The sequence below is a fragment of the Lacerta agilis genome, chromosome 13, assembly GCF_009819535.1.
Source record: "Lacerta agilis isolate rLacAgi1 chromosome 13, rLacAgi1.pri, whole genome shotgun sequence".
Taxonomy (NCBI): Eukaryota; Metazoa; Chordata; class Lepidosauria; order Squamata; family Lacertidae; genus Lacerta; species Lacerta agilis.
In genome coordinates, this window is record NC_046324.1 from 33,486,929 (window position 1) to 33,512,317 (window position 25,389).

Consider the following 25,389-nt stretch of genomic DNA (forward strand, 5'->3'; position numbering starts at 1 on the left):
TAAAGCACTCGTATAGTGGCCAATTCAGAAGTGCAGAGTTCCTTCATGATAGTCACAGCCATGGCTCCTTATAGCCTTATCCCTTTCTAAAATTATACATCCTACCTACAGTAATCTTATAATTATACAATAATAATTATTACAGATGCATTGCAATGATCAATGAAGATTTCAATGTTGCCCTTCAGCTACATCTACTGTTTACCGCACACATACATGGACAAATGATTTGGCGTTCTCCAATATCTTCTTCTGTTTCCATTGAAGTTCCATCGCATGTAACAGAGTTTGCCCAATGTTATCGTGAAACTGAACCACCTTCTCTTGAAACTGAAGCCAATTCTCAGTGGTTGACTCACCTCCTTTCACTCTGATTGGCTAAAGCACAAAGAGTGAGGAGGCTTCTCAGTGCCTAAAAAGCTCCCACCCCCTTCAAGCCAATTGGGTAGCTCTGAGGCACTGGAAACAAGGACCCCCGTTGCAATAACTGTAATGAATTGTTGACCCTCTGCAACCCTGAACTGCTACATCAATACTTTAAAGAGAACAATTTGAACGGATATCAGAAGACAGTCCTCTATTTGAAGATGTCCTCTGTTTGAAAAGCTGTCTGGTCTAAGCTATTTTTAAAGATAACAAATCCTGCGAAGGGAGAGCAGAGGGCTGGAAGTAGCCCATCCACAGTTAGCGATGGACAACAGAGTAAATGGGCATGTAGCTCTTCCTCATTATGGTGTGATGGGCTGGATTCTTTCTAAATTTGCATCCTTACATATCAATTAGCACACACACAGTTATACATCACCTTCTTTGGGTGATGTATTGCCTCTTTTTTTTGACAATGTGTAAGTTGGTGCATTGCTTAGGTAGAGAACTCTACGGCAGTGATAGGCAGAAGCTGGATCTACTGGTGGATCTTTGGTTATTTTTATTGGCAAGGATTTCTGTATCCTGATTGTTTAGAAGCGGCAACCACAAAATCAGCCACACCAAAAATTATACTGCTGAAAAAGGAGACAGCTTGCAGCTGGGGTGGGTGGGGAATCAGCAACCAGGTGTGGATTTTTGTGTGAGCTCTTGTTCAGTTCTGGTACTCGTAACAACCATTCCTTGGACCCAGATTTTTTTTTTAAAAAAAATTCAGTGTGTTATGTCTTTTGCACCAAGCTCTAGCTGGTGGATCTCACTTTCTAATACAAAACAAAGTAGACCCTACAAGTTTTCTCATTGCTGCTGTAAGGGATATAAGTGCACATTAACACATTTGTAGATATATCTATCTCCAAGACAAAAAACAGAGACAAAATGTGGACAGTATTTTACCATGATGGACAGGGGCCAGAAAACAGGGAGTGTTTCTGGTTCACAGGGAAAGCTGGAGCACATGGCATGGCTGGAATCCTCTTTAGGCAAGTAGGTGTAGTGGTTAGAGTGTCAGACTAGGGGCAGATCCACACCATAAAGTACATTCAACACACATTTAAAGCACATAGTTTCCCCCCATTGTAGTTTCTTCCTCAGAGATCGACAATTCACAGTAACCTTAACAATCAACATTACATCCACAGAATTCTCTGGGGGGATGTAATGTACTTTAAATGTGCCTTGGATTGCTTCAAAGGTATAGTGTGGTATGCCGTAGGAGCGGGAAGACTCAGGTTCAAATCCTCGCCCAGCCATGTACCTTTCTGGATGTTAAGGGCTTTCCTCACTGTCTCTGCCTAACCCACCTCACAGGGTTGTTAGGAGGATAAAGTGAGGGTGGGGAAGAGAACTATGCATTCTGCTTTGAGTTCCTTGGAGGAAAGGCAGTAAATAAATGCAATGAGTCAATAAAATATTTGTTTCCTGAACAGCAGGTGCCCTTTTAAAAGGAAGTATTTGGGCCCAGACAGGCTCAGAATCAAGGGTATGGAAGTGGGTTTTTTCCTCCCTGGTGTGGCCTCTGATCCCCAAGCTCCCAAACTGGGGGATGTTGGTCATATTCCTTCTTTATAAGTTGCAGGACCAAAGATGAGGTGGTGGGTGGGCTGTTAATTATTGCTCTATCGAGGTTGGAATTACGCCTTGCTGAGAAAGAACACGCTCACCAAACCAGTTTATTCAAAGGTGTGCTTTCAAAGTCACACCTGCCCTGTCACTGATGAGTAGAGAGAGGGAGCAGAAATACTACCTAGGCCTAACAGGGATGTTGCCTAGTAACCAAATGGGCCTTCTCCTGTACTTGTAACTTCCTCCTGAGACCTGGTGCAACCTGTGTACTTCTGTATCCAGCAGTGCTGTCAAGTATCCCGTTTTCCCCGGGATTCTCCCCTATTTTAAGCAGTTTCCCGCTGCTCTCCCTTATTTTTTATTTCCCTTAAATTTCCCATTTTTAATGGAAGCAGCTCCTCTCCTGCTGGCCAGGGACTGGGTGGGAAGACCTCACATACTTGGAGAGAAAAGCCTCAGCCCTCAAAGCAAGTGGGAGATGTTTCCCGTGCTTACGGGGGGGGGGGTATATTCCTCCCCCTGGATCAGCCCCTATCCGTTGCTGCCAAGCCCCTCAGCCGGCCAATAGGGTTAGCTGGCGGGCGGAGCCTGGCTGCCTTTGAGCAGCTGCTGCTTCCTGTCCTGTTTTGATGGGATCAGACAAGAAGACGATGGGGCTCCATCGCGCGGAGCACATGGCTGCCCTCCTCTTTGCTCCGCTCCGAGCCCGCTTGGAGTTTACATTGCTGCTCCGCCCACTTTTGCTTCTGGCTCCGCCCACCACTGACATGTGACTGTCCCCGGGATAGGTGAGACTGCTGATCCCTTATTTTCAAATCCGAAACTTGACAGCTATGGTATCCACCCCAACAGGAAAGGCCTGGATTGACCTCTACAGGGACAGGAAAAGGCTCTCAAAACAAGGGCTGTTCCCATCACTTGGCCTAGCCTCCAAGGGCATTCCAGCCTGCCCCAGGCAAAGCCCAAATTGTGAGGTGCTGATACTACAGCCTGCCTTCAGTGATCACCTGGCCAACCTTATTCCTGCTCAGGTCCACATATAGCTATCATTACTAAATGGGGGAGAAATGTGTGCTCTGCACATGGTCAGAGGCACTCCAGTTGCTCTTTTGTGCAGTGGCTTGAGTTTTGAGCTTGGACTGGGACAAAGTTCCCAGCTCAGCCCCAGATCTCACTGGACAGCCTTGGGCAAGCCGTTACCTCTCGACCCAGCCAACCTAACAGGGTTGTTGTGAAGATAAGTTCAAGTAATGCCTTGTACTCTACACTTGACAGAATAGTAGATTAATGTGATAAGAGGCATCCATTTAATGAATGGCTGAGTACAGGCATTAAAATGGGGAAAAAAGCTCTGGGGCTAAAATTAAGCCCTATCTAAGGTAACTAGATTCAAAAGCAGATATGGCTCCTTTATCTTTTACAGTTGCCCTAGTCAGGGAATGTTTGCCAGTGAAGCTTGTCATGCAAAACTGAGAAGAGCTACAGTCGCTGGTATTCCCTCCACAATACAGATAGAGCTGCCATCTGACTAGGGGGGAAACCCCAGCCTGATCTGCTCTTTGTGGCTTGATAGGCCACTTGATCCACCGAAATCAACAGGAGAAGCTTTTCAAGGCGTGAAGGAACTAAACATTATCACCAGCAAATGCCTATTGATCAAACTGTCCTTAAGGAAGTTTAAACATTGTCAGCCATAAAAACCCCACTACTCCAACTCCTGTTCCTCGGCCTTTAACAGCATGAATTTAACTGGTGAGTTACAGGTGGGTAGCCGTGTTGGTCTGCCATAGTCAAAACAGAATCGAAAATTCTTTCTAGTAGCACCTTAGAGACCAACTGAGTTTGTTCCTGGTATGAGCTTTCGTGTGCATGCACACTTCTTCAGATACACACTGGTGAGGTTTTCCCCCAGCCGCTTATTTTGCTGTATGGTGAAAAAGCTTCACCCGGTGAATTTATACCTGCTGTTAAAGTCAAAGGAGAAAGGGCTGAATGGGAAGTATCTTGCAACCCTCCTAACACTGCCAGTGACAGAAAGATGTGCTGGTCATAGGCAGTCATAAGCAACAACTGCTCCCAGCAGAGGCTGACGAGGAAATAATGGCCTAGACTGGCTCCGCCTGGGCCCATGACATGTGTGTGGTAGGTAAGCACCACCTCCAGGGGGAGGAGGTAACTCCCAGTTCGCTTGGCCTGGGAGTGTTGCCGTTCCTTTGGCAGAAGTGCCAGAGAAGCAGGACTTGAGGTAGCTGCGAAGTTGCTCTTTCTCTCTCCCACTCTCTCCGTTCAGCAACTTTTCCAAAACTGCAGGATCTAGCATCAAAAACAGACACCAGCAGCCTTTCACCAGGGGGGGGACAACAAGAGCTGCGTGACAGAGCCTTGCCGGTTCATTCGTTTTAATTTTATTTTCTTTGGACTTCCACTGGAACGAGATTCCGTCGGCACTCGCTGAACCCTGGGGTTAACATTATGCATTCCCTGTTCAAGAAAAGAAACAAAGGGAAATACAGCCCGACAGTGCAGAAGAAAAGGTGAGCGTTGCACTCTGTTTACACATGTCCTTTGACATACGGATCCTGCTCCCGACTAGGCAGCTTGTGGGGAGGAACAAGCAGGTGCGAGCCGTGCCTGTCCAGTTTCAGATCTCCAGGGCAGCCCTAGAGTTGTTGCCTAAGATTTTCCAGGGGTGTAGCTCAGTGGCAAAGAATCTGCTTTGCATGCAGTAGTATGTCCCAGGTTCAATTCCTGGCATCTCCAGGTAGGGCTGGGGGAAGTCTCGCTACCTGAAAACTTTGAGAGCCACTGCCAGGAAGTGTAGACAATATTGAGCTTGATGGACCAATAGGAGAGACAGAAGGGCCATATCTTAGTGGTACAGCATCTGCTTTGCATGTTGAAGGTCCCAGGTTCATCTCCAGAAAGGGCTTGGAAAGGCTCCCTACCAGAAATTCTGCAGAGCTGCTGCTGGTCAGTGTAGAGAAAACTGAGCTATAGATGGACCAATGGTCTGATTAAGTATAAGGCAGATTCCTATGTTGCTATCCGGACTTCCTACAGTACATACCTCTATTCTGTGATCCAGTGTCACAGGAGCATCATTTTGCTAACAGCTTTCTTGGCACATATCCACTTCATTTCTGTTTTAAAAATGAAACATGTGCAGGATGAAGCCTGCCACTAAGCTGCACCCTGTGCCCAGCTTACCTTCACTACTGCCACCCCAAATCTGATACCTGGGTAGGTGGGTTAACAAGTGGTGTGCAACAGGGACTTTGCACACGTTCTATAGCATTTCTGTGTTGTATTACTCGTGTCACTGAGCCCTTGTACTGAAAGCAGGTTTGCTTTTGTTTCGTTTTGTTTGCTGTCTGTGTAGCTGTGTCTTGTGGTAGCAGCTTGAAAAGGCAGATATTTGGAAAGCTGCCTTTACCTGGCACAGAGATCAGATGACAGAGAAAGCTTTTCCAGGTTAATTTCTGGGTGTTTGGTGGTTGTTGAAGAGGGCAAGTGAAAGAAAGGTCCAGAAACCCAAATCATAGAGTTTGAAGGGACCCTGAGGACCATCTAGTCCAACCCCCTTCAATGCAGGAATATGTAGCTGACCCTTACGGGAACCGAACCTGCAACCTTGGTGTTATCAGCACCCTGCTCCAACCAGCTGAGCTAACTTCTTGACATTCTACTCCCAAATATGAAGAGTTATGGTTACTAACGTGTGTGTGACAGGTACTCTGTGTATCCTCAATAGTACTTTCTCACACATTATTTCTCATGTTCCGGGGCTGAGCCCCTGATACCGAAACAAGATATGCAGGGCTAAGCCCTGGGTTTGAGCGGCCTGATCCTGTGTGCATTTACCCAGGAGTCAATCCCACTAGGTGCAATGGGGTATACCACGCAGCAGGAAATATGCACACACATACTGCAACTTTTAATTTTCCTCTTCAGCATAGTTTGTTTGAGATTGTTGCCACATTCCTGAACTTAATCTCTCAGGGTGTGGCTTCATCAGCCTTTCTTGTTTTCTCCTCCCTCTGCTCCTCTTCTCATCTTATGCTGGCATGCACCTGATATGTTACTTTTCCACAGCCAAATAACTTGTTTCGATGTGTCCTAATTAAAACAGCAGCAACTTGCACTGATTTAATAAGCAGGAATGGAACATACAAAGCTGCCTTACACCAGGTCAAACCATTTTATATATCGGGGGGGGGGAAATGACCACCAAATCAAGCCCAGCATTGCCAACTCTGATTGGGATAGCCCAGGTGAAAAACAGACAAGTGCTCTTGCATCTTTAATAGCTTTGTAGAAGATCTTATTGAGATTGGCGTGCAACTGAAATAACTGCATACTCTATCCCTGCCTCCATTCTCCCCCAGTCCTCTGTTGCTTCTCTGTAGCGTTATAAAGCCTCATGCACATATATATGTTTTAATTTAAGGTGCATGAGCCCCAATATCTTATGTACCTGACCACCGTAACTCCAGCAGTGTTTCTCCATATTTATTGCATTGAGTATTTTATTTTGTTTATTATTTGTTTATTGCACACAGCCCATCCAACTGAGCACTTTGGGCATTTTACAAAATCTGATTCACGGTGGAATAAAATCACAACAGGAGAGATCCCAGGAAAAAGCTGAAATGTCCATAAAACACAGCAGTTTAAAACCTGTTTTCATGCTGGGGAGGTTTGTAAACAGATTTCCAAAGGAGGGATTATGAAAGTGCTTTATGAGGGTCTCTGTATAGTGCAGTAGAATTATGGTTCAATGTGGACATATAAAGCTGCCTTTTACAATATATATAGATTGACTTCTAATCACACAAACATAGGTCTTCCCTGTCGTCAACTACCTGACCCTTTTAGCTGGAGATACCAGGGAATTATCCAGGCAACTACTTCTGCATATAAAGTATCTGCTCTGCCATTGAGCACAGCCTCCCTAGCCTTGAGATGCCACTAGAAGTAGTGATAGGGTATGCCTCCGAGCATGCACAAAATGCCTTTCCTAAACACTACGTAGCCACCATTATAATTTTATTTCTACCCTGCTCTTCTTCCAGATAGATCAGTCTGGCTAATTAGGACCGATGTGCAAATTTAGCTGCCAAGTAGCAGGCAGAAATCCATCAGGTCAAGCTTTCTACCATGACTTGCATAGCTTGCAGCAGCAGCAGCAGCAGCAGCAGCCCCAAATCAGACACAATGTGCAAAGCAACCATTCTCCCTTCCCTAGTCTGTGATTGTGGGGAAATGTGTTTCAGGTCAGTGGGTAAAAACTTCTCAGCAGAGCGGAGGCCCAACAACTTAGCACTTCAGCCCTGTTTACACAACCCTCCTTTCTAATCTTCCACTCTGGAGGCTAGTTTCAAATTTCCATATAAGCAGGGGGGGGGGGAGTGTTCTTCCCTGGTCCTAACAAGTCCCCAGAGAAGCTGCAAGTCTGTTTGGCCTCATTCCTTGAAACAGCCATGTGGAAACTTTTTGTATTAAACTTTGGACACGAGTTTGTGACATTTCTTGGAACTTTAAGGATCTCTCTCCCACCCCCAACAAAGATCAACTGGGGAATCCTGTTATGATGAGGCACGATGCATATTTTGTGTGGGCGTTGCGTTCTTGTTCCGGAGGGCTTGTTTTGGAGAAGCTGTCAGAAGGAGGGTGGCGACTTGGAGTTATGATCCTTTCTGATGTGGTTTGTTCGCTATTTGGTCTCTTTCATTAATTGTGCCAACCATACCATTAAAAAAAAAAAAACATACCAAAAACACCCACCCACCAACCAAACCCAGAACAACATGGAGGAGATTTAACCAGGGTGGGTCATTGGAGTGACTTTCCTCAACCTCCAAACCATGTCAAGCCCTGCTATAGGGTGGCTATGTGGGTAGCTGTTATTAAATGTTGAAACACACACACACACACACACACACACAGAGAGAGAGAGATCAGGCGCTGAGACAAGCTTAAAAGAAAGGGATGTGCAGAGGGCATGTGGGCAGGGGAGAGGGTGGTCGTAGAGTAGGTATGAAGGAAAACTCAATTCAGTTTGCAAATAAAGGTGAAGCTAACAAATTTATATTTCCCAAAATCTGCAAATCTCTGGATTTTGCAGTGCAGTTCTCCAGCCAAGTAATGTGTACTTATACCAGAGTAAACTGCATAAAGATGCATGTATGAGCAGAAATGCATTTGATTAGAGAAGGCTGCTCTGCAAAAATTATGCAAAATTGCATATAAAACTGCATATTAGGAGAAATTGACACTTAAATGGTGATGAACCTCCTTGAGGATTTTTTTTTTTAATCGCAAATGGTTGTCAAAGTGTGGAGAACTGAAGAGTGAGAAAATGAGAAACTGACAGATTTGCCCATCCCTAGCCTACAGCCGTGGGTGGCGCTGTGGTCTAAACCACTGAGCCTAGGGCTTGCTGATTGGAAGTTCAGCGGTTCGAATCCCCGTGATCAGGTGAGCTCCTGTTGCTTGGTCCCAGCTCCTGCCCACCTAGCAGTTCGAAAGCATGTCAAGTGCAAGTAGATAAATAGGTACCGCTCTGGCGGGAAGGTAAACGACGTTTCTGTGCGCTGCTCTGGTTCGCCAGAAGCTGCTTAGTCATGCTGGCCACATGACCCGGAAGCTGTCTGCGGACAAACTCTGGCTCCCTCGGCCTATAGAATGAGATGAGCACGCAACCCCAGAGTCGTCCGCGACTGAACCTAACAGTCAGGGGTACCTTTACCTTTACCTTTAGCCTACAGCCAGTGATTTTGTGGAGAGGGGGAATTATTGTAGAACAGCCAGAACATAAACACAGATAGCCCAACATGTTTAAACTTACTGAAATGTTTTACTTCTTAGTGAGCGATTAGGTAAAACGTTGCCTGCATGCAGGATATAAATACATTAATATTTAGAAAACATTTAATATTGGGCTGGGGGGGCTTACCAAAGACTGAATTTTGCCAGCTTTTTTCTGACCCTGCTCCTGTGCAGTTTATACCAGCCAGACACTCAGAAATATAATTGGTATAGTTTTCCACAAACACCTACTGTTAAAAGCACAATATTTTAAAAGGAAAACTCAATTGTTATCCAGTCCATGAAGGATTTGCTCCACTGTTTTTTTGCATGCATACATACCGGTATGTCAGAATTGGAAAGGAGCACAGCATTGCCCATCCAAAATACTGCTGGGGATGGAAAAGATACTTTAAAACTCCAAGCAGAGACAGGCAAATTGCCATTCATTTTGCTCAATGACTCATTGTAGCAAGAAGGGGAAACTGGAACAGATCCAAGTTCCGCCATGCAATCAGCATTTACAAATTAGATCTAGGGACTGGATGATCTTCCTAAGAATCTGAAAGCGACAATTGATGCAGGGTGGCATCCCATCACACAATGTGACAGCTGCTCTGAATTGCTGGGAGCAAGGTGGTGAAACCCCCAGATAAATCTAAGTGGGGTCTAAATTGAGCTGGAGTGCCATTCTGTGAAGTGCTTAGCATGGTGGATAATCTACAAAGCAATGTATTGGAGGTGCTACTGAGAGGGTGCAGTGGCTCTTTGAGAGATGTAATGGCAATTGCCAATGTGCTTTACGTTTGCTGTGCAGCAAATACTACTATGTTGTTGTTGTTGTTTAGTCATTTAGTCGTGTCCGACTCTCTGTGACCCCATGGACCAGAGCACGCCAGGCACCCCTGTCTTCCACTGCCTCTCGCAGTTTGGTCAGACTCATGTTGGTAGCTTCGAGAACACTGTCTAACCATCTCGTCCTCTATACTACTCTGTAATTGGACACAAACAAGTGGGGTTTTATGTGGGATGGGGGAACCTGTCATGGTGACATGATGTGCGCAATTCATCAGGCTGTCATTTTTTTTGTAAAACAACTTTGCAAGATCATGTCCATAGCCAGCTTCTGTTGCAAAGTGACAAAATCAGTGTCACCGTGTGTGTTTTTGAGGTTATCTTGGAGAAAGAATGTGTATTTCGTTTCAGTGCTACAAGGAGGTTTTCAAACTGGGCCCCAGTACTCTTTAAAATGTCTTCACTGTCCAACAGCTATGATGCAGTGGTCAGAGAACATTGGACTTTTTGGCCAGTGAGATCAGAATTAAAAATCTCCACTTGGCAGAAGGGCTCATTGGGAGAGCACCCTGAACTCATAGAATCATAGAGTTGGAAGAGACCACAAGGGCCATCCAGTCCAACCCCCTGCCAAGCAGAAAACACCATCAAAGCATTCCTGACAGATGGCTGTCAAGCCTCTGCTTAAAGACCTCCAAAGAAGGAGACTCCACCACACTCCTTGGTAGCAAATTCCACTCAGTGGAGTTCATGATTGCTTTGCTATTGTTCTGTTTTGTTGCTTTTGTTTCCATTCCCATTGGACAGACGGCAATCTGAAGCTAAAACAACCTGCTTGTCTTAGCCCAGGGGTGAGGAATCCTTTTTAGCCTGAGGGCTGCATTCCCTCAGGGCAAACTTCTGGAGGCCACATGCCAATATGGGGCAGGACCACCTTTCAAATTGACCACTGGAAACCTGCAACAACATACTTCTTCATAGCAGAATATAGTTAAACTATGGTTGAGAGAACTGGATGCTGGACTAAATGGGCCTTGACCTGATCCAGCAGGGCACTTCTTATGTCCCTACCAGTCCCTACCCATATCGTAAGCTGCTTATACCAGATCAGACCACTGGCCCATCTAGCCCCAGGGAATGATCAGAAGGCACACAAGACCACCACTTTGCTAAAAAGAAGTGGTCTAGATCTGGTTATTATTGCTTGGATGGGTGACCGCCCAGGACCCTTACGTTCTGGGTTGGAAAGAAAGGCAAGACAAACTGTAATTGTCTGTTCCAACAAGCTGTTGCTGTCCAACATCTGCAGCAGAAGTCTTTCCCATCACTTGCTGACTGAGATTCTTCTGACATCAGGGATTGCTTTCCTTCTTAGCCATGGCTATATATCCCTTAATGTGATGCAATCATGCCAGAATATCCCTTGCATATCCCCATTACAGAGGTGCTGGTAGGTAGGCAGTTGCTGTTTTTGCCTCTGGCAGCTTGCATTTTTAAAGTTACTGAAAGATTTCAGCTGAAGGATATTTGGGGGAGTAATTGCCTATTGTTTATCCAGCTCCTGTGTCCCCGATAAGGGTTTTGCTGACAGGAAGCTCATTTTAACACACCCTATATTTTTTCTTTTCAAACGTAGGTTGCAAATAATCACATTGCAAAGAAAGCTATAATTTAATTGGGCTAAACACACTGTATTTCTGAATGCAAGGAGAGTCGATTATTTCAACCGCGGCTTCTCATCGTGAAAAAATGAAGGGAAACCTGCCCAGGACTGCTGAGCAGCATGCCAGGCTCTGAATTCCTGGACTGTCACTGGCGGTTGAGCTTCGGGGCATGAAACACCAAGAAAATGTTCTCTGCATCATGCCTCCATTAATGGCAGCTTCTCCCAGGACTTGACTGCTCCAAAGGGTTGAAAATGGCCACACTCTACTGGCTTTGCATGACACTTTAGGCCCTAGGAGTGGCCACTGGCAATGCTACCCCACTCAACCCAACAGGAGACTACATTCAGCTTTCCAGAAAGGCCAGCTCCTCATCTGTCACCCAGTAGCAGCCATTCCATCAGTCTGCAGTAGAAACAGAGAAGGGAAGCAGAGTCACTCCACCAGCTCTGCTGAGAGACCAGTCACTATGGGCTCATCCTTCTCCTTGCACAGCTTTAAATTCCTGTTCGTCCTTTGTAACTAAGAACCAGTCTCAGGTGTTTGCTTTATTCCTCCTCCCTCCTCAGTCCCTTTGCCTTTTGTATCCTTTTGTAAGCCTGAGGGCCGGAGCCATCTTCATATTGATCTCTTTGTAAGCTGCCCTGGGAGCCACTTTCTGCTGAAGAGCAGAGTATATATCAGAGTAAAATGAGCAGAGTAAAAATTTAGCTTCAAACAGCTAAATAATATTTGCATGATGCAAATGGAGGAAAGCAGTTTGCCCTCAGGATTGTGTGGTGTCCCATTTGGACTATAGGTGTAGCCAGAGGCCAAAAGTGGGCAGAGCAATGAGATGTGACATTTACCCCTGTAGAGGAGGCTACATTTCAGGCAGCCAAAGCCAGAGGTTTCTAGACAGACACACATATACAGGACACAGCTCTTCATCCTCTATCCAAGCAAGCAAGAGGTGTTGCCGCAGTTCAAGGACACATCCATCCTAGGAAATGTGCTTGAGAAGCAGGACTGGTGAGAATATGTGGCTTGAGAGAGAGGGTGTGGATTGGGAAGAGTTCTAATGGCCAGACAGAGAGGTCTGGGGGGCCACAATCAGCCCCAATTGGGCCTGAGGTTCCCCACTCCTGCTTCAAAGGACACATGGGACCATACTGTGAAGTACCAATACATTTTGCTATTGCCTTCTTCTTTGATCCCAACTTAAACGATAAGCACGCATGCTGCTATCGGGAAAACCAACCAGTTTTTGATAACTCACAAGGGTGTAGGCCAGACTAGCAATTGAGAAAGGGCACTGACTAGGCAAGGTCATGGAGACTGATGAGGCACCCATTTCTTGCCTTGGCTGAAGGACATAATTCTGGTTCTTTGCCAGTAGCAAGTCCACAGAAAGGTGCCAGACCTAACGCAGTAAGACATTTTATACACAGCCCTTCAGCCAATCAGAGTGCTCTGCTTTGAGCCAGTCAGGGCTTAGAAATGTCTGAAGACATAAAGCAAGGGTTGTAAGTCAGTGGTAGAACATCTGCTTTGAAAGAAGAAGGTCCTAGGTTCAAACCCAGGCATCTCCAGGAGGGGCTGGGAGAAACCTTGTCTGAGATCCTGGAGAGCTGCTGCCAGTTTGTGTAAACAATGCTGTGTTAGATGGATCAATGGTGTGACTTGGTATACAGCAGCTTCCTATGTTGCTGTTTCTAGGAAATAGTGGAGAGGAGGCAGGAAGGCTCTATTTAGGGTCTTCCTGCAAGGTTCAATTGACTTACACTAATTTGACTAGTTGTCGCTGTTGGCATCCATCTGTGTCAAGTGACAATGGAGTGTGCCTCTGGGGGGCTGTGAAGTCAAAACTGCTGAGTTAACAGCACCAAAGTGACCTCCTTGGGGCACAAACCTGGGCAGTGTGTAGGGCTGGGCGATAACTGGTTTTCGATACTGTGATATATCAGCAGCTGGACATTGCAATATATCAATATATCACGATAACTGAAATAAGGAAGGAACTACGCAGAGGCGAACAGGACAATGTCCTGGCAACTGCTACTACTTAAGGGTCTAAAACTGATAAATGGTGATATTATCAACCACCTCATGGGCACTTTCAGAAGCAGGCAAGCCAAAATGCATTCAAATGAGACTTTGGGTTTTGGGCTTGGCTACCAAATGGTGGTATTCAGGACAATCCAAAGTATGGTGATGAATCAGAGTGAGTGCAAATAATCTGGGACTGTCAGCAGCCTGGTGGCAGCAGAATCAACAATGGGGGGCGGGGGGGGGGGCAAAAGCAGCGGCAGCCTGTGAATCTTTGACGATATATCACCCAGCCCTAGTGTATGGAGGTTCTGGGCTGCCCAGACAACAAGACCCCCTTCTTCGCTGCACTGATGTGGTGCCAAAGGAAAGCAGAGCAATCCGTTTGGCACCAGCTTGGCTGCAGGAGTTGCTTGGAGGAGAAATCTAAGTCACCACCCAACTGTCTTAGGGTCTCCACTCCAGATTTGTGAAGGGTTAACTCTACATGCATACAAAAGGTGGATGTGTAACTATGCATGCTTCTCCTATGACATTGATCTTTGATCTTGCGTCCCCAGATGTTGTTGGACTACAGCTCCCATCATTCTCAGCCAGCTTAGCCAATGAGCAGGGATGGTGGGAACAGAAGTCCAACAACATCTGGGAAACCCATTTTGTTTAGAAGGCCCACATGTCAAATTTAGGCTTCAGCGAGTTCATGACAGCAATGCTTAGTTGCTTGCAGCTGTTGTGGTGGCATCCAGGCCTTGGATGTGGCAAGGAAACCCAAGTTCATATTTCTACTTAGCTTCGTGGCTCACTGGCCAGCCTTGAGCAAGTCACTTTCTCTCATCTATCCTCACAAGAGCCTTGTGAGGTAGGTTATAATGTTGCTTTAAGCTCATTGGAGCTCAAATGCAGCATAAAAATTATTCCAAACTTTTCAGCTGATTATGGCAGATATTGGCTTCTCTTCTTATATAGCATACACAATGAATCTTGTGTCACTGACAGATTTCTTGTGGCACAAGCCACAGTAAATCTGTTAGCCTGGCTTCTCCTTTCTGAGATTTGGTCACCTTGAAGATGATCTTCTCAACCACAAGAGGCAAGACGCTTCATTTCTTTTAATGAAGACTCAGCTTCTAGAGAAAATTATGCCGTACAATGAAAGTGGCTATTTAGCTGATCGCACAAATTCCCTGTTGGCCACAGAGTCCTGTTCACATGGCATTGTGGAACAGCCAATCTTATTGTTTATAATTTATTTATTGCATTTGTACATAGCTGTCAACTTTTCCCTTTTCTTGCGAGGAATCCTATTCGGAATAAGGGAATTTCCCTTAAAAAAAGGGGAAAAGTTGACAGCTATGCATTTCTACCCCACCTTTTCTCCAAGGATCTTAAGGCAGTGTACATGGTTCTCCCATCCACCTCATTTAATCTCCACAACAACCTTGTAAGGGAGGCCAGGCTGAGAGGCAGTGACCTTCATGGCCAGGTGGGGATTTGAACTCCGGTCTCCCAGGTCTCAGTGCAGCACTCTGAGACCACAGCACTGCACCACACTGACTCTCTTGATTGACTCTTTATTGTATTTCCTTGCTCGAGGTAGAGGGTGAAACGTTCATCAGTTCATTTAGTGCTTTGAATACAAACCTAGTAATTAATACTCAGCGCACAGGTGAAATGTGAGTTGTTATTCCCATTGCAGTTTTGAGTGACAAATTCAAAACAAGCGGGATGGTGATGTGGTTGGTGGTGGATGACAGGAAGGAATTTCAGTGAAAGTCTGGGGAGAACTGAACACCTGTAGCTGGGGATCGGTGTCTGATCTTAAAGGTGTACAGGCCAAGACCCTGCCTCTGCATCCCCTCTCTCAGAAAAGCCTTGAAAGGAAGAGAAGGCATCAAATTCAGACTTGCATTGTTTTGCATGAAGAAATTCAAGCATCTCCCATAACTTTTGGTTTGCATAATTACAGTAGGTTAAAACATTCCATTGTCCTAGAACAGCAAACCCACTTTAAAAAAAAGACTTTTTGCAGTTAGGAAAGTGAAGGGGAAATGCATTGAAAAGTTGGGATGAACAAGTTATTATTTCAGAATACCTTCCCCTTGCAGTATTATTGCAGGTTTTGGCTATTGTTGATTCAGATTAATAATAATAATAATAATAATAATAATAATAATAATAATAATACCTTTATTGTCAATGTACAACCTGTGTACAATGAAATTATTGTCTAGTAATGCATATAATGAGTTAAACTACTTGTACTGAGCTAGGTGTAGGCATGTGAGAAGGCAGCGATTGCCATTCTGACTAGTTTTCACCAGAATCAGTGCTGGTTCTGTTCCGCTGCACTTCGGTTTCTGCCAAATAGTATGTTATTTGTCTCACTGCCTGCTATTTAATGTAAGTTATGTAACTTACATTCTTTCAGTGTAATGGAAATGTCAAACCAATGTAAAAAAAAAAGTCATTAATTACTTGTCATTTGCGGACTTAAACAAGCAACTGCAATGTGAACAGATACCGATTGCTTTTGCTTGACTAGTTTCTGTTCCTGACCACAGTGAACAAAAGAACCGTAGCAATTTCTGCTTCCTTTCTCATTTTTGTTGGAATTCTCTGACATCCCTAGCTGGATGTAACCCATCCTGGGACTGCATGGTGAAGAGTAGACTCAAAGAACATAAAATGAGCCAGCTGGATCAGGCCAGTGGCTCATCTGGTCCACTGTTCTCACAGTGGCCAACCAGATTCCTGTGGGAAACCTGCAAACGGGATTTCAGCACAAAAGCCCTCTCCTCTCCTGTGGTTTCCAGCAACTGGTATTCAGAAGTGTTTCTGCTTTTGAACCTGGTGGTAGACCATAGTTAGTCATCATGATTAGTAGCCACTGATAGCCCTCTCCTCCATTAACTTGTCCAGTTCTCCTTTAGATCCATCCAAGTTGGTGCCCATTATTTCCTCCTGTGGCAGTGAGTACCATAGATTAACTATGAGCTGCATGAAATATCAATGCGCATAAATGAGTAACTGAGAAGTGTGGGGGCCATTGGGGTTTTCTGCCTCAATATATCTGTTTCTCTGTGTGGGTGAGGAATGGAGGTGAATAATGAGATCAGAGAAGAGAGACCCATGTCTGTTGATCTGGCCCTGAAGGGAATGGGCTAGTGGGCAGGGGAACCAAGGTTGGCAATCTCTCTCTGGGTTCCACACATCCCCCTACCCAAGCCACCTGTAGTAAGCTTCTGCCTTGTTCAGACAACTTCAAGCAGTCTGCATCAATGTGGAAATGGGGAGAACTGAACTTAATATTGGAAAAATGAGAAACGGAAGCTGGTTTGATTTTGGCTTTCCAGTTGCTAAGAATCCTTTTGCTTTGCACTTAGCAATTTGATGTTCAGGTGTTCAGGTTTCCTGTTTTGGTCGTGTGTGTGTTTTGGCAGGCAAATGCCTGCAGCCTGAAGGTTTGCTATGTTTGGAATGTGCCTTGAGTTGACACCCCCTCAGTTCCACTTTGTTCTTCTGGTGCCATTCCTACCTGGTCCTAGGTGCTAAGACATTCCTGCAAGGACTTTTGCATTTTTCTCACCCACTTTCTTCTTTCATCAAGGAGCAGGCAGGGTGTCACTAAGAGCTGCAGTACTGAAATGGGGGTTTCTTTAAAACTCTCATGGTAGAAAATTCTGGGAACTGTCTCTACAGCTGTTCATTGTTAGTGAATCAAGCACTCAATGGGAAATCCATTTTCTCCTGTTTCTTTGGAGCTAATCTTGACACGTGCTCGCTGACATCTGAAGATGCTGATAAGCTGGGCTTTCCCCCACAAAGCCTTTCCGTTGTCATATTTTTGTTCTTAAATGGGATGGAGATATCGGGAAGCAGTCAATTATTAACCAGACAGTCTTTGTGAATGCTTATCTACCTGGACTAGGTAGGTTGGCTGACATTGCAAAATCCTACGTGTGTCTACTCAGAGTCAGAAGTAAGCCCCATTGAATTCAGTGGGGCTTACTCACACAAGATTGCAGGCAAACTGGTGTGAACAGAATAAGACAAAAATTCTTGGATATGAAGCTTGAAAATAGAATGGAAGTATGATCAATGTTATTGTACAGGTATCTCCCCACCTGTGCATGATCAGAATGCACACTCCCTCTGATATGCACAATGTTTTCGGCACCAAAAGGGGGTGGGATGGGGTGGAATGGGGTGGGGTGGGTTCCAGTGCAGCAGCTGGGAACAGAAACCCCACATAAGTGGGGATTCCCCTGAATTTCATCCATTGTTCTGCACATTGTATGTGAGAGAGAGAGGAGGGAGGGAGGGAGTGGGGAGAAGATAAATGGTAATGCTAAGTTCAGAAGGCCAAGATCTCACACAGAGCAAACAATTGAAGGGATTCTGCGGAGCTTTCTTGATGAGTGGAATCCACAACGGGCAGAAATTGTCCAACTGTTTCTTTTGCTCAGCTATCCTACTTTGTGTCAGCTGAGAACTGCAGCTGAAATGGTCTGCAGAGTTGCAAGTATAATTGAGCAAATCTGTCATTTCGGGTTTCTCTTGGTTTCTTGTTTTTCTCCGATCTTAAGTTCAGATCGCCACATTTCCACAGCATGTTTGCATTTTGCAAAATTCCCCATGAAAATTCATCTGAACCGAGCTGAAGATTGAAAGAACAAAAAACAGAGAGAAACCAACGTTGACAGATTTGTTTGCCCCCGGGTGCACCTGAGGGGAACCTGGCCAGCCATGGTGGGAAATGCAAATGGTCTGTTTACGTGCAACAAGCGGCAGCGATTGTGAGGAGGGAAAACCCATGTGGTCCTGCAGTCACAATTTTTAAGGGTGCAAGAAAAGAGAGTATATACGTGTGTGTGTGTGTGTGTGTGTGTCGCCAGTTAAAGAAAAAAGGGGTGTCTACTGCAATGAGAATGTGTGCTTTTAACATCACATGCTCTCATTTTTTATATATGCATCACTAACCCACAGCCTTAATGTTCCATGTTTGTAAAATAAATACTTCTTAGGGTTGTCAAATCATCACTAAACTTCAGTGAGGTATACACAAAACATAAGAGCAAAGATGGCAAAGTCTTTTGCAAAGTGCTTGTACATGAGACCTCCGGGTATAGGGTGATATATCAATTTAATAAATAATGAATAATAATAATAATAGCGCTGGTAAGCAGTTTCTAGTGCAGAAGGGTGAGTAATTTGTCTCGAAGAGCCTCCAGGATTCTTTGGCAAAAAAACCTGCTGCTGCTCCACCCATGCCCTGGCACAACAGAGGGAGGCCCAGGGTTTCCTTCCAGTAAACAAGCAGGTCCTTTGACCCCCTCCAAGAATGGCTAAGCCACAGTGTTTAATGAAAAAGAAAACCAATCTCAGCCAAATGGATACTAGTACCATCTGTTCTCTTGAATGGCTCCACACTACATCTGCCTTCCATTAGTAGTTCATGTTGATGTCCTTACTCAGAGTTTAATGTGGGCTTGTGTTCACCAGTGCCTCTGACCAGGTGCAGAGAGAGAGAGGGAGGGAGGGAGCACCCTTTACATATATATCCTGCCTTTCCTCCCAAAAGCTCAAGATGGTCTAGTGGTTATAGTGCCAGACTAGGACTGTTTTACAGTTAAAAACATTCTAAAAGCAATTGCAGTTAAAAACATACTTCCATCCAGTGATCTTGAGGTTGCCAGAAACAGTATTCTTCAGCCACCAAATGCCTGGGTCAACTGTAATGTTTTCAAATGCATCTTAAAAGTTAATAAAGGTAGAGACAGGCACACCACACTAAGGAGGGTGTTCCACAACCAGGGAGCCACCATTGAAAAGGCCCTGTCACAGATCGGCACCAATCAGGCAGCCCCCACTAATAAGGCCTCATGTGCCGATCATAGGGAATGCAAAACCCTGCGGGATCAGACCAAAGGTCCTCCTAGTCTAGTCCTATGATGGATTTCCCTGAGATCCAGCCATAACAGTTGGTCACCTTTCACCTGTACCTCCTCCCTGATGTTGCTAGATTACAACTCCCAGTATCCTATGCTGGCTGGGTCTGATGAGAGCTGGAGTCTATCACCTTCCCACCCTCTTGAAATCATGGTTCCCAATTATGGTTTTCCAGTATTGTGTGCCATAGTTTCTTAGTTCAGACATCACACTATAGTTTAATCTTCCTTAACCAATGTTTGGCATAATGTTTGAACTGAGCAGCAGCTCTGAACCCGAGGATGACTGTCTTAGGAGTTTTATACCTGGTCCCTGCCCCTGCGACCACAGACCCACCAACTTCCTTCATTGTATTTTTTAGCAGTCTTGAAATCAAGCACTCGCCTGACTTCTTAGGCAGGTTGATAAAGCTTCCTCTGTAGTCTTTGCCAACTTGTGTTGAAACCCTGAAATCACGTAAGGAAAGCCCTGCCAAAGACTCGCCTAGTCATAATCATAATAATAAATAATTTATTATTTATTATTTATACCCCGCCCATCTGGCTGGGTTTCCCCAGCCACTCTGGGCGGCTTCCAACAGAACATTAAAATGCAATAATCTATTAAAGATTAAAAGCCTCCCTAAACAGGGCTGCCACTACCGAGAAGGCCCTCTGCCTGGTTCCCTGTAACTTGGCTTCTCATAGTGAGAGAACCGCCAGAAGGCCCTTGGCACTGGACCTCAGTGTCTGGGCAGAACAATGGGGGTGGAGATGCTCCTTCAGGTATACAGGACCTCTAGCTGCCACATTCTGGATTAGTTGTAGTTTCCGGGTCACCTTCAAAGGTAACCCCACACAGAGCGCATTGCAGTAGTCCAAGCGAGAGATAACTAGAGCACGCACCACTCTGGCGAAACAGTCCGTGGGCAGGCAGGGTCTCAGCCTGCGTACCAGATGGATACAGAATTAACCTGTGCCTCCATGGACAGCTGTGAGTCCAAAATGACTCCCAGGCTGCGCACCTGGTCCTTCAGGGGCACAGTTATCCCATTCAGGACCAGGGAGTCCTCTACACCTGCCCCCCTCCTGTCCCCCCAAAACAATACTTCTATCTTGTCAGGATTCAACCTCAATCTGTTAGCCACCATCCATCCTCCAACCACCTCCAGACACTCCAGTGGCCAAGCAGGTGTCCCTATGGGAAGTCCGTGAGCAGGATTTGAGCAGAAGAGCACAGTCCCTGCTTGAGATTCTCAGCAAATGGTAATTCAGAGGCATACTGCTTGCAATAGTGGAAGAAGAACACAGTCATTGGGGTGTCCAAGGGGGTGGCTATCACTAAATCTGATTTAACAATACGTTGTGTGAATTACTTCATTTTATCCTGGATCTTCCACGCAATACACCTCTATCATGTCTCCTCTTACTCACTTCCCCCCTTAATTAAAAATCCCCAAATGTAGCGGAGTTCTTCAAGCTCCTTAGAGATAAAATCCACTAGTACCATAGGCTTAAATGTCAAGCAAATGAGTTTAGAACTGGGGTGAACAATAAGATTGTGGTAGTCGTTTTCTGGTTGTTAGCATGAATGCAGGTCTCTGTTTTGAAGACCATTCCAGTCATACTGGCTGCATATTTCTAATGGGTGTGATAACAAGTTAGGTTCAGGAATAGGAATAACCAGGAACAATAATGTCCTATTTGAAATGGGGTAATAATTATTATTTTTTAAACAACAACTCATATTTCACATCTAAAATCTCATTCCATAGTGGATGAGGTCCTGGGTGTTTCCCCACTGCAACTCTGAACTACTATTTTCAAACCAGTTTTACTTTCATCATAGCCAAGTAATTGCAGGAACAATAATTATGTGAAGAGTCTAAGGCTCTCACACCCGCAACAAAAACTGCAATCTCCTGAGTTCTTGCAGAGTATGGTGTGGTAATGGTGGAAATTCAGCTTTGCTTCCATTTAAATTAGAAACTAACTAATTTGCACTTCTTGAACCATTATGCAAAACACAATGCTATTTTGAAATTCACGTACCTCTGAATTTTGTAATGCAGTCCTCCAAGCAAGAACGTATCCAAAATGCATATATTGGGGGAAAGCTGCTTGCTAAAATGTTTTTTATTAGGATAAATTTGTCCTAAAATGGTGGTGGATTTTCATAGAATCGTACAATTGTTTTTGCAAATTGCTACAGAAATGTAGAGAACTGGATTTAAGACTGGGAAAATGAGAAACTGAGAGAAACAGGAAGAGCATGCCAGCTTAAAAAGGGAAAGAAAGAAGTATCTCCAAAGCAAATGTAAGAATAACAATAACAATAAAATAAAATAAAAGCTACATTGGTTGTGGTGCAGAGTTGATTTTAAGGCACTTTTTCCCCCGCAGCACAACAGCATTCATGCATGGAATAAATCACATGAGAGAATCAGTGCCAGACTTGCTTTGGTGCGATGGATTGGGATGTGATGGGAAACCGGAGGGGGAACAGAATGGAGTACTCTGAAAAAACATGCACGGCTGGCTGGAGCCCTGGACAGGAGCATGTCACACTGCAACATTTAGCTGCAAGTCCCACTTGTGTAAATCAGTTTGGCACGTGCAGCTTCTCAGCGGAGCTGCTGTGGAGCGTTTTGTTTCTCCAGCCTTCTGCTGACCAGAGTCCAGTGGTATCATTTTGCCTGTCTGGCAGGGTCTGAAAGGCAAACTGAATGGTTATTGTCCCTTCCACAATACTGTTCATTTGCTGCTGGTATATGAAGCCTAGCAGGAATGGCGGGCCTTTGTTGATCGAGTTTAATACAACCGGAATGAATGTGAAGCCTGCGGTAGGCCAAAACCAACCAGAAAAAGTGCATTTGCCCCCACTTGTAAGTTTGTGTGAATTGACTTCTTGTGACCCAATGTAGGAGTATTTTTTCCTGAGTTTGTAACACCTTATAGTACTGGGGGAGTTTGTGATGCTAATGATAACACTCAGGGCACCTCCAGAAGGGCTTTTTACTATGTATTCATGATGATTTGCGCTCATTATGTTATTGGGGTAGTTATATGTGCTCCTGCTTTCAAATACTGCTTACCCCTGCAAAAGTTTTAGGGCAGACATACTGCTTTGTTTTCAGTCAGTGCCTGTCCCAGAAACTCCCTGCTGAAATCCTGTAGCTTCTTGCACCAAAAATGTTCTTGTTTATTTTCTTGCACTATAGTGCGAGGGTTTCCTTCCAGTAACACTGGGGAAGCATCACAGAACAATGAATGAAGCAGAATGATGAATGGACAGTTCAAAATAAATTCACTGCTAATGCACTATTATTACATCAATAACATATTGCAGAATACACCTGCAAAAATGAAAAAAGCCAAACAAACTAATCTGGAAAGGCCCTTATCCTATCTATCTATATATTGGGGGGTGGGTGGGTTTCAAAGCAATTCAAACATTCATAATCTTGGTGACTTTATTATTAGCCACATTTCTCAGGTGTGGGTCTGAGAGACAATGGCTCGCTTAGAGCTACCTTGTGAGTTTGTGGCCAAGGTGAGAATTGAACTGGAATCTCCCCAGTTCTTAGGTTCAGCTCGTGTGTTGTGATGGCTCTGTTGTGAGCGCAAAATCAGTTGATCCTACCACATGATAATTTTCTGCAGTAGCCAATTACTAATAGCAAACCCATCTTCTGAGTGCAAAATCTTATACGGTTGTTCGACTCCTGGAACCGTGCAAAAACCAAGGTGTGGCTTCTGATTGGCTGCAGAAGTGTCCTGCAGCCAATTGGAAGCCGCGCTGGATGTTTGGCTTCCGAAAAGCATTCGAAAATCAGAACACTCACTTTCAGGTTTCAGTCGTTTGGGGGACAATTCGTTCAGGAGCCAACGTGTTTGGGGTCCAAGGTACAACTGTATAGCTGAAACATCACCATCCATGCACAATTGGGTGGCAGGGGAAAGAGCCCTCAAACAGGGAGGTGGGGAGACCAAAACAGGCACCCCCCAGTCCCCACTTTCACAGGGGGAGAATATTTGGGAAATGGTGGTGGTGCTGATTTTGACCATGCCTTGACAATTAGAGGACAATTAACGCTGATGGATTTTCATGGGGTCTTTTTCACCCTAATTTTGCAAACTGAAGTGGAAACGTGGGGAACTGAACGGAAGAAGGTTGGGAGAAAATGAGAGAAATCGAAATTGACCAATTTAACCATTCCTATCATTTGTAAAGGGACCCAGGTGGCGCTGTGGGTTAAACCACAGAGTCTAGAGCTTGCTGATCAGAAGGTCGGTGGTTCGAATCCCTGCCACGGGGTGAGCTCCTGTTGCTCGGTCTGAGCTCCTGCCCACCTAGCAGTTCAAAAGCACGTCAAAGTGCAAGTAGATAAATAGGGACCGCTGCAGCGGGAAGGTAAAACGGCGTTTCTGTGCGCTGCTCTGGTTCTCCAAAAGCGGCTTTGTCATGCTGGCCACATGACCCGGAAGCTGTCTGCGGACAAACGCCGGCTCCCTCAGCCTATAGAGCGAGATGAGCAACACCAGAGTCGGACATCATTTGTAAGCAAAAGCTGCATTCTGTTTCTTAAGGCATCATTTAGGAAAGGGGGGGGCGGGGTTGGTTGTGGTTGTCTGCTTCAGTTTTTACAAGCCTAGGAATGCTGCTGGCATAGTTCTTCCAGTGCACAAGCCTCTCATTAGACCTTGCCCCTTGTTCAGGATCTCTGGTTGTTCCTGTCTGGATGCTGTGCTGCTCTCTTGTTTCCTGTCCAAAACTGTCAGTCAGAGCAGCCGTGAGTCACCCTCCGTCCGAGAGGATGCTTGGCTATGAGAGAGAACAAGCTTGGCAAGTCAAGAGGCAATTGCTTAGTAGGAGCAGTGCTGTATAAGCAGGAGGGAGGTTTCACCAAAGGGTTCTGTCAAGTGCCAGGCTTTCATCACTCCAGCACAGTAATTCCCAAACTATCTGCCACGAGGGAACGGCTATTATGTTATGAGAAATAAATGAAATAACCCAAGATTTCCATGAGTCCAAATCACTCATTCACTGTCTGGAGAGGTGGTTGCCTGTTATGCCCCTGTATGCTCTTATCAGGGAGTCATGCAGAGGGCTATTCCTGCTTTTGCATATTTTAACCCTTTGCGAGGTAAGCAGGGAGACTGCTTCTAATTTGGATTTGGGGGTGGCTGGGTAGGCAGGCAGGAAGGAATGCGCCTCAGGTTTCAGAACGATAAGAAACAGTACTCTAATCCAGAAGACTCTGCAAACAAGGGTGACTTAGTTTTCAGAAGAATCCCACTGAGTTCTATGGGGGAAGCCTCAATGGACTGAGATTTGAGACAAGTGAGAGAAGGGAGAGCTTCTGCTTCCTGAGGAGGCAAATTGGGGATGATAGGACAGCAGGCAGGCTTAGCCTCTGTCTAACCTTGTTAGGATCTCTGGTCTGTAGTAACTCCCATGCTGATTTACTGACCATCTCGGAGAATGGTTCATGGGGTTCAAAAGGTCATTAGCTCTGCCCCATTTTGGACCTGGTTCTGCCTTCACGCGAACCACTGTTTTGAGCTTTCCTCTGCTTGGTGGACTTCAAGGTTCCAGTAAAAAAAACCAAAAAGGCATTTTCTGCAAGCCTGAAGTTTGGCCAGATCAGGTCTACATATAATCATCACGATAAATAAGAATTAACAATAATAAATAATGATAAACCACTGGACAATCACAGCGCCTGCTGTGGCTGCAGAGACTTGTAACTTGTAACTGCTGCCTCCCATGTTGTTTGCAGCACCAAAGTGACTTCTCCGGAGCTCAAGCCTGGGCAGTGTGTATGGAAGTCCTGCACTGCCCATATAACAAGACCCTCCTCTCAGCCTCGCTGATGTGGTCCAAAGGAAAACAGAGCGATACGTTTGGCACCAGCTTGGCAGCAGGAGTTGCCGGAAGGAGGTGTACACTCATAAATAAGGACGTATATAGCCTGTGAGAGCCTCTGGCAGTCAGTGTAGGCAGTACAGAGCTAGATGGGCCAGTGGTCTAACTGCATAGGTGCCAACCCCTAGAGACCGAGGTCCCTTCGGCCCTCCAATAAAATATTTGAATGGTTCAGGCCCTCTCCAAAGTTGATAGGCATTGCCATTCAAATGGTTTGCATGCACCCAAATATTTTATTCTAGTTGGC

The 25,389-nt window shown here is 45.2% G+C and overlaps 1 protein-coding gene across 2 annotated transcripts in view; it reads left to right on the top strand.

The window, feature by feature from the left end:
* The first annotated feature begins 4,203 nt into the window (after window positions 1–4,203).
* Window positions 4,204–25,389, top strand: part of PPL (periplakin) — a 48,688-nt gene continuing 27,502 nt past the window's right edge. For both annotated transcript variants that reach the window (XM_033166933.1, XM_033166934.1), the window contains exon 1: window positions 4,204–4,526. In XM_033166933.1, coding sequence (XP_033022824.1) covers window positions 4,465–4,526 — 62 coding nt within the window. In that variant the 5' untranslated portion in view covers window positions 4,204–4,464. The remainder of the gene's footprint in view (window positions 4,527–25,389) is intronic.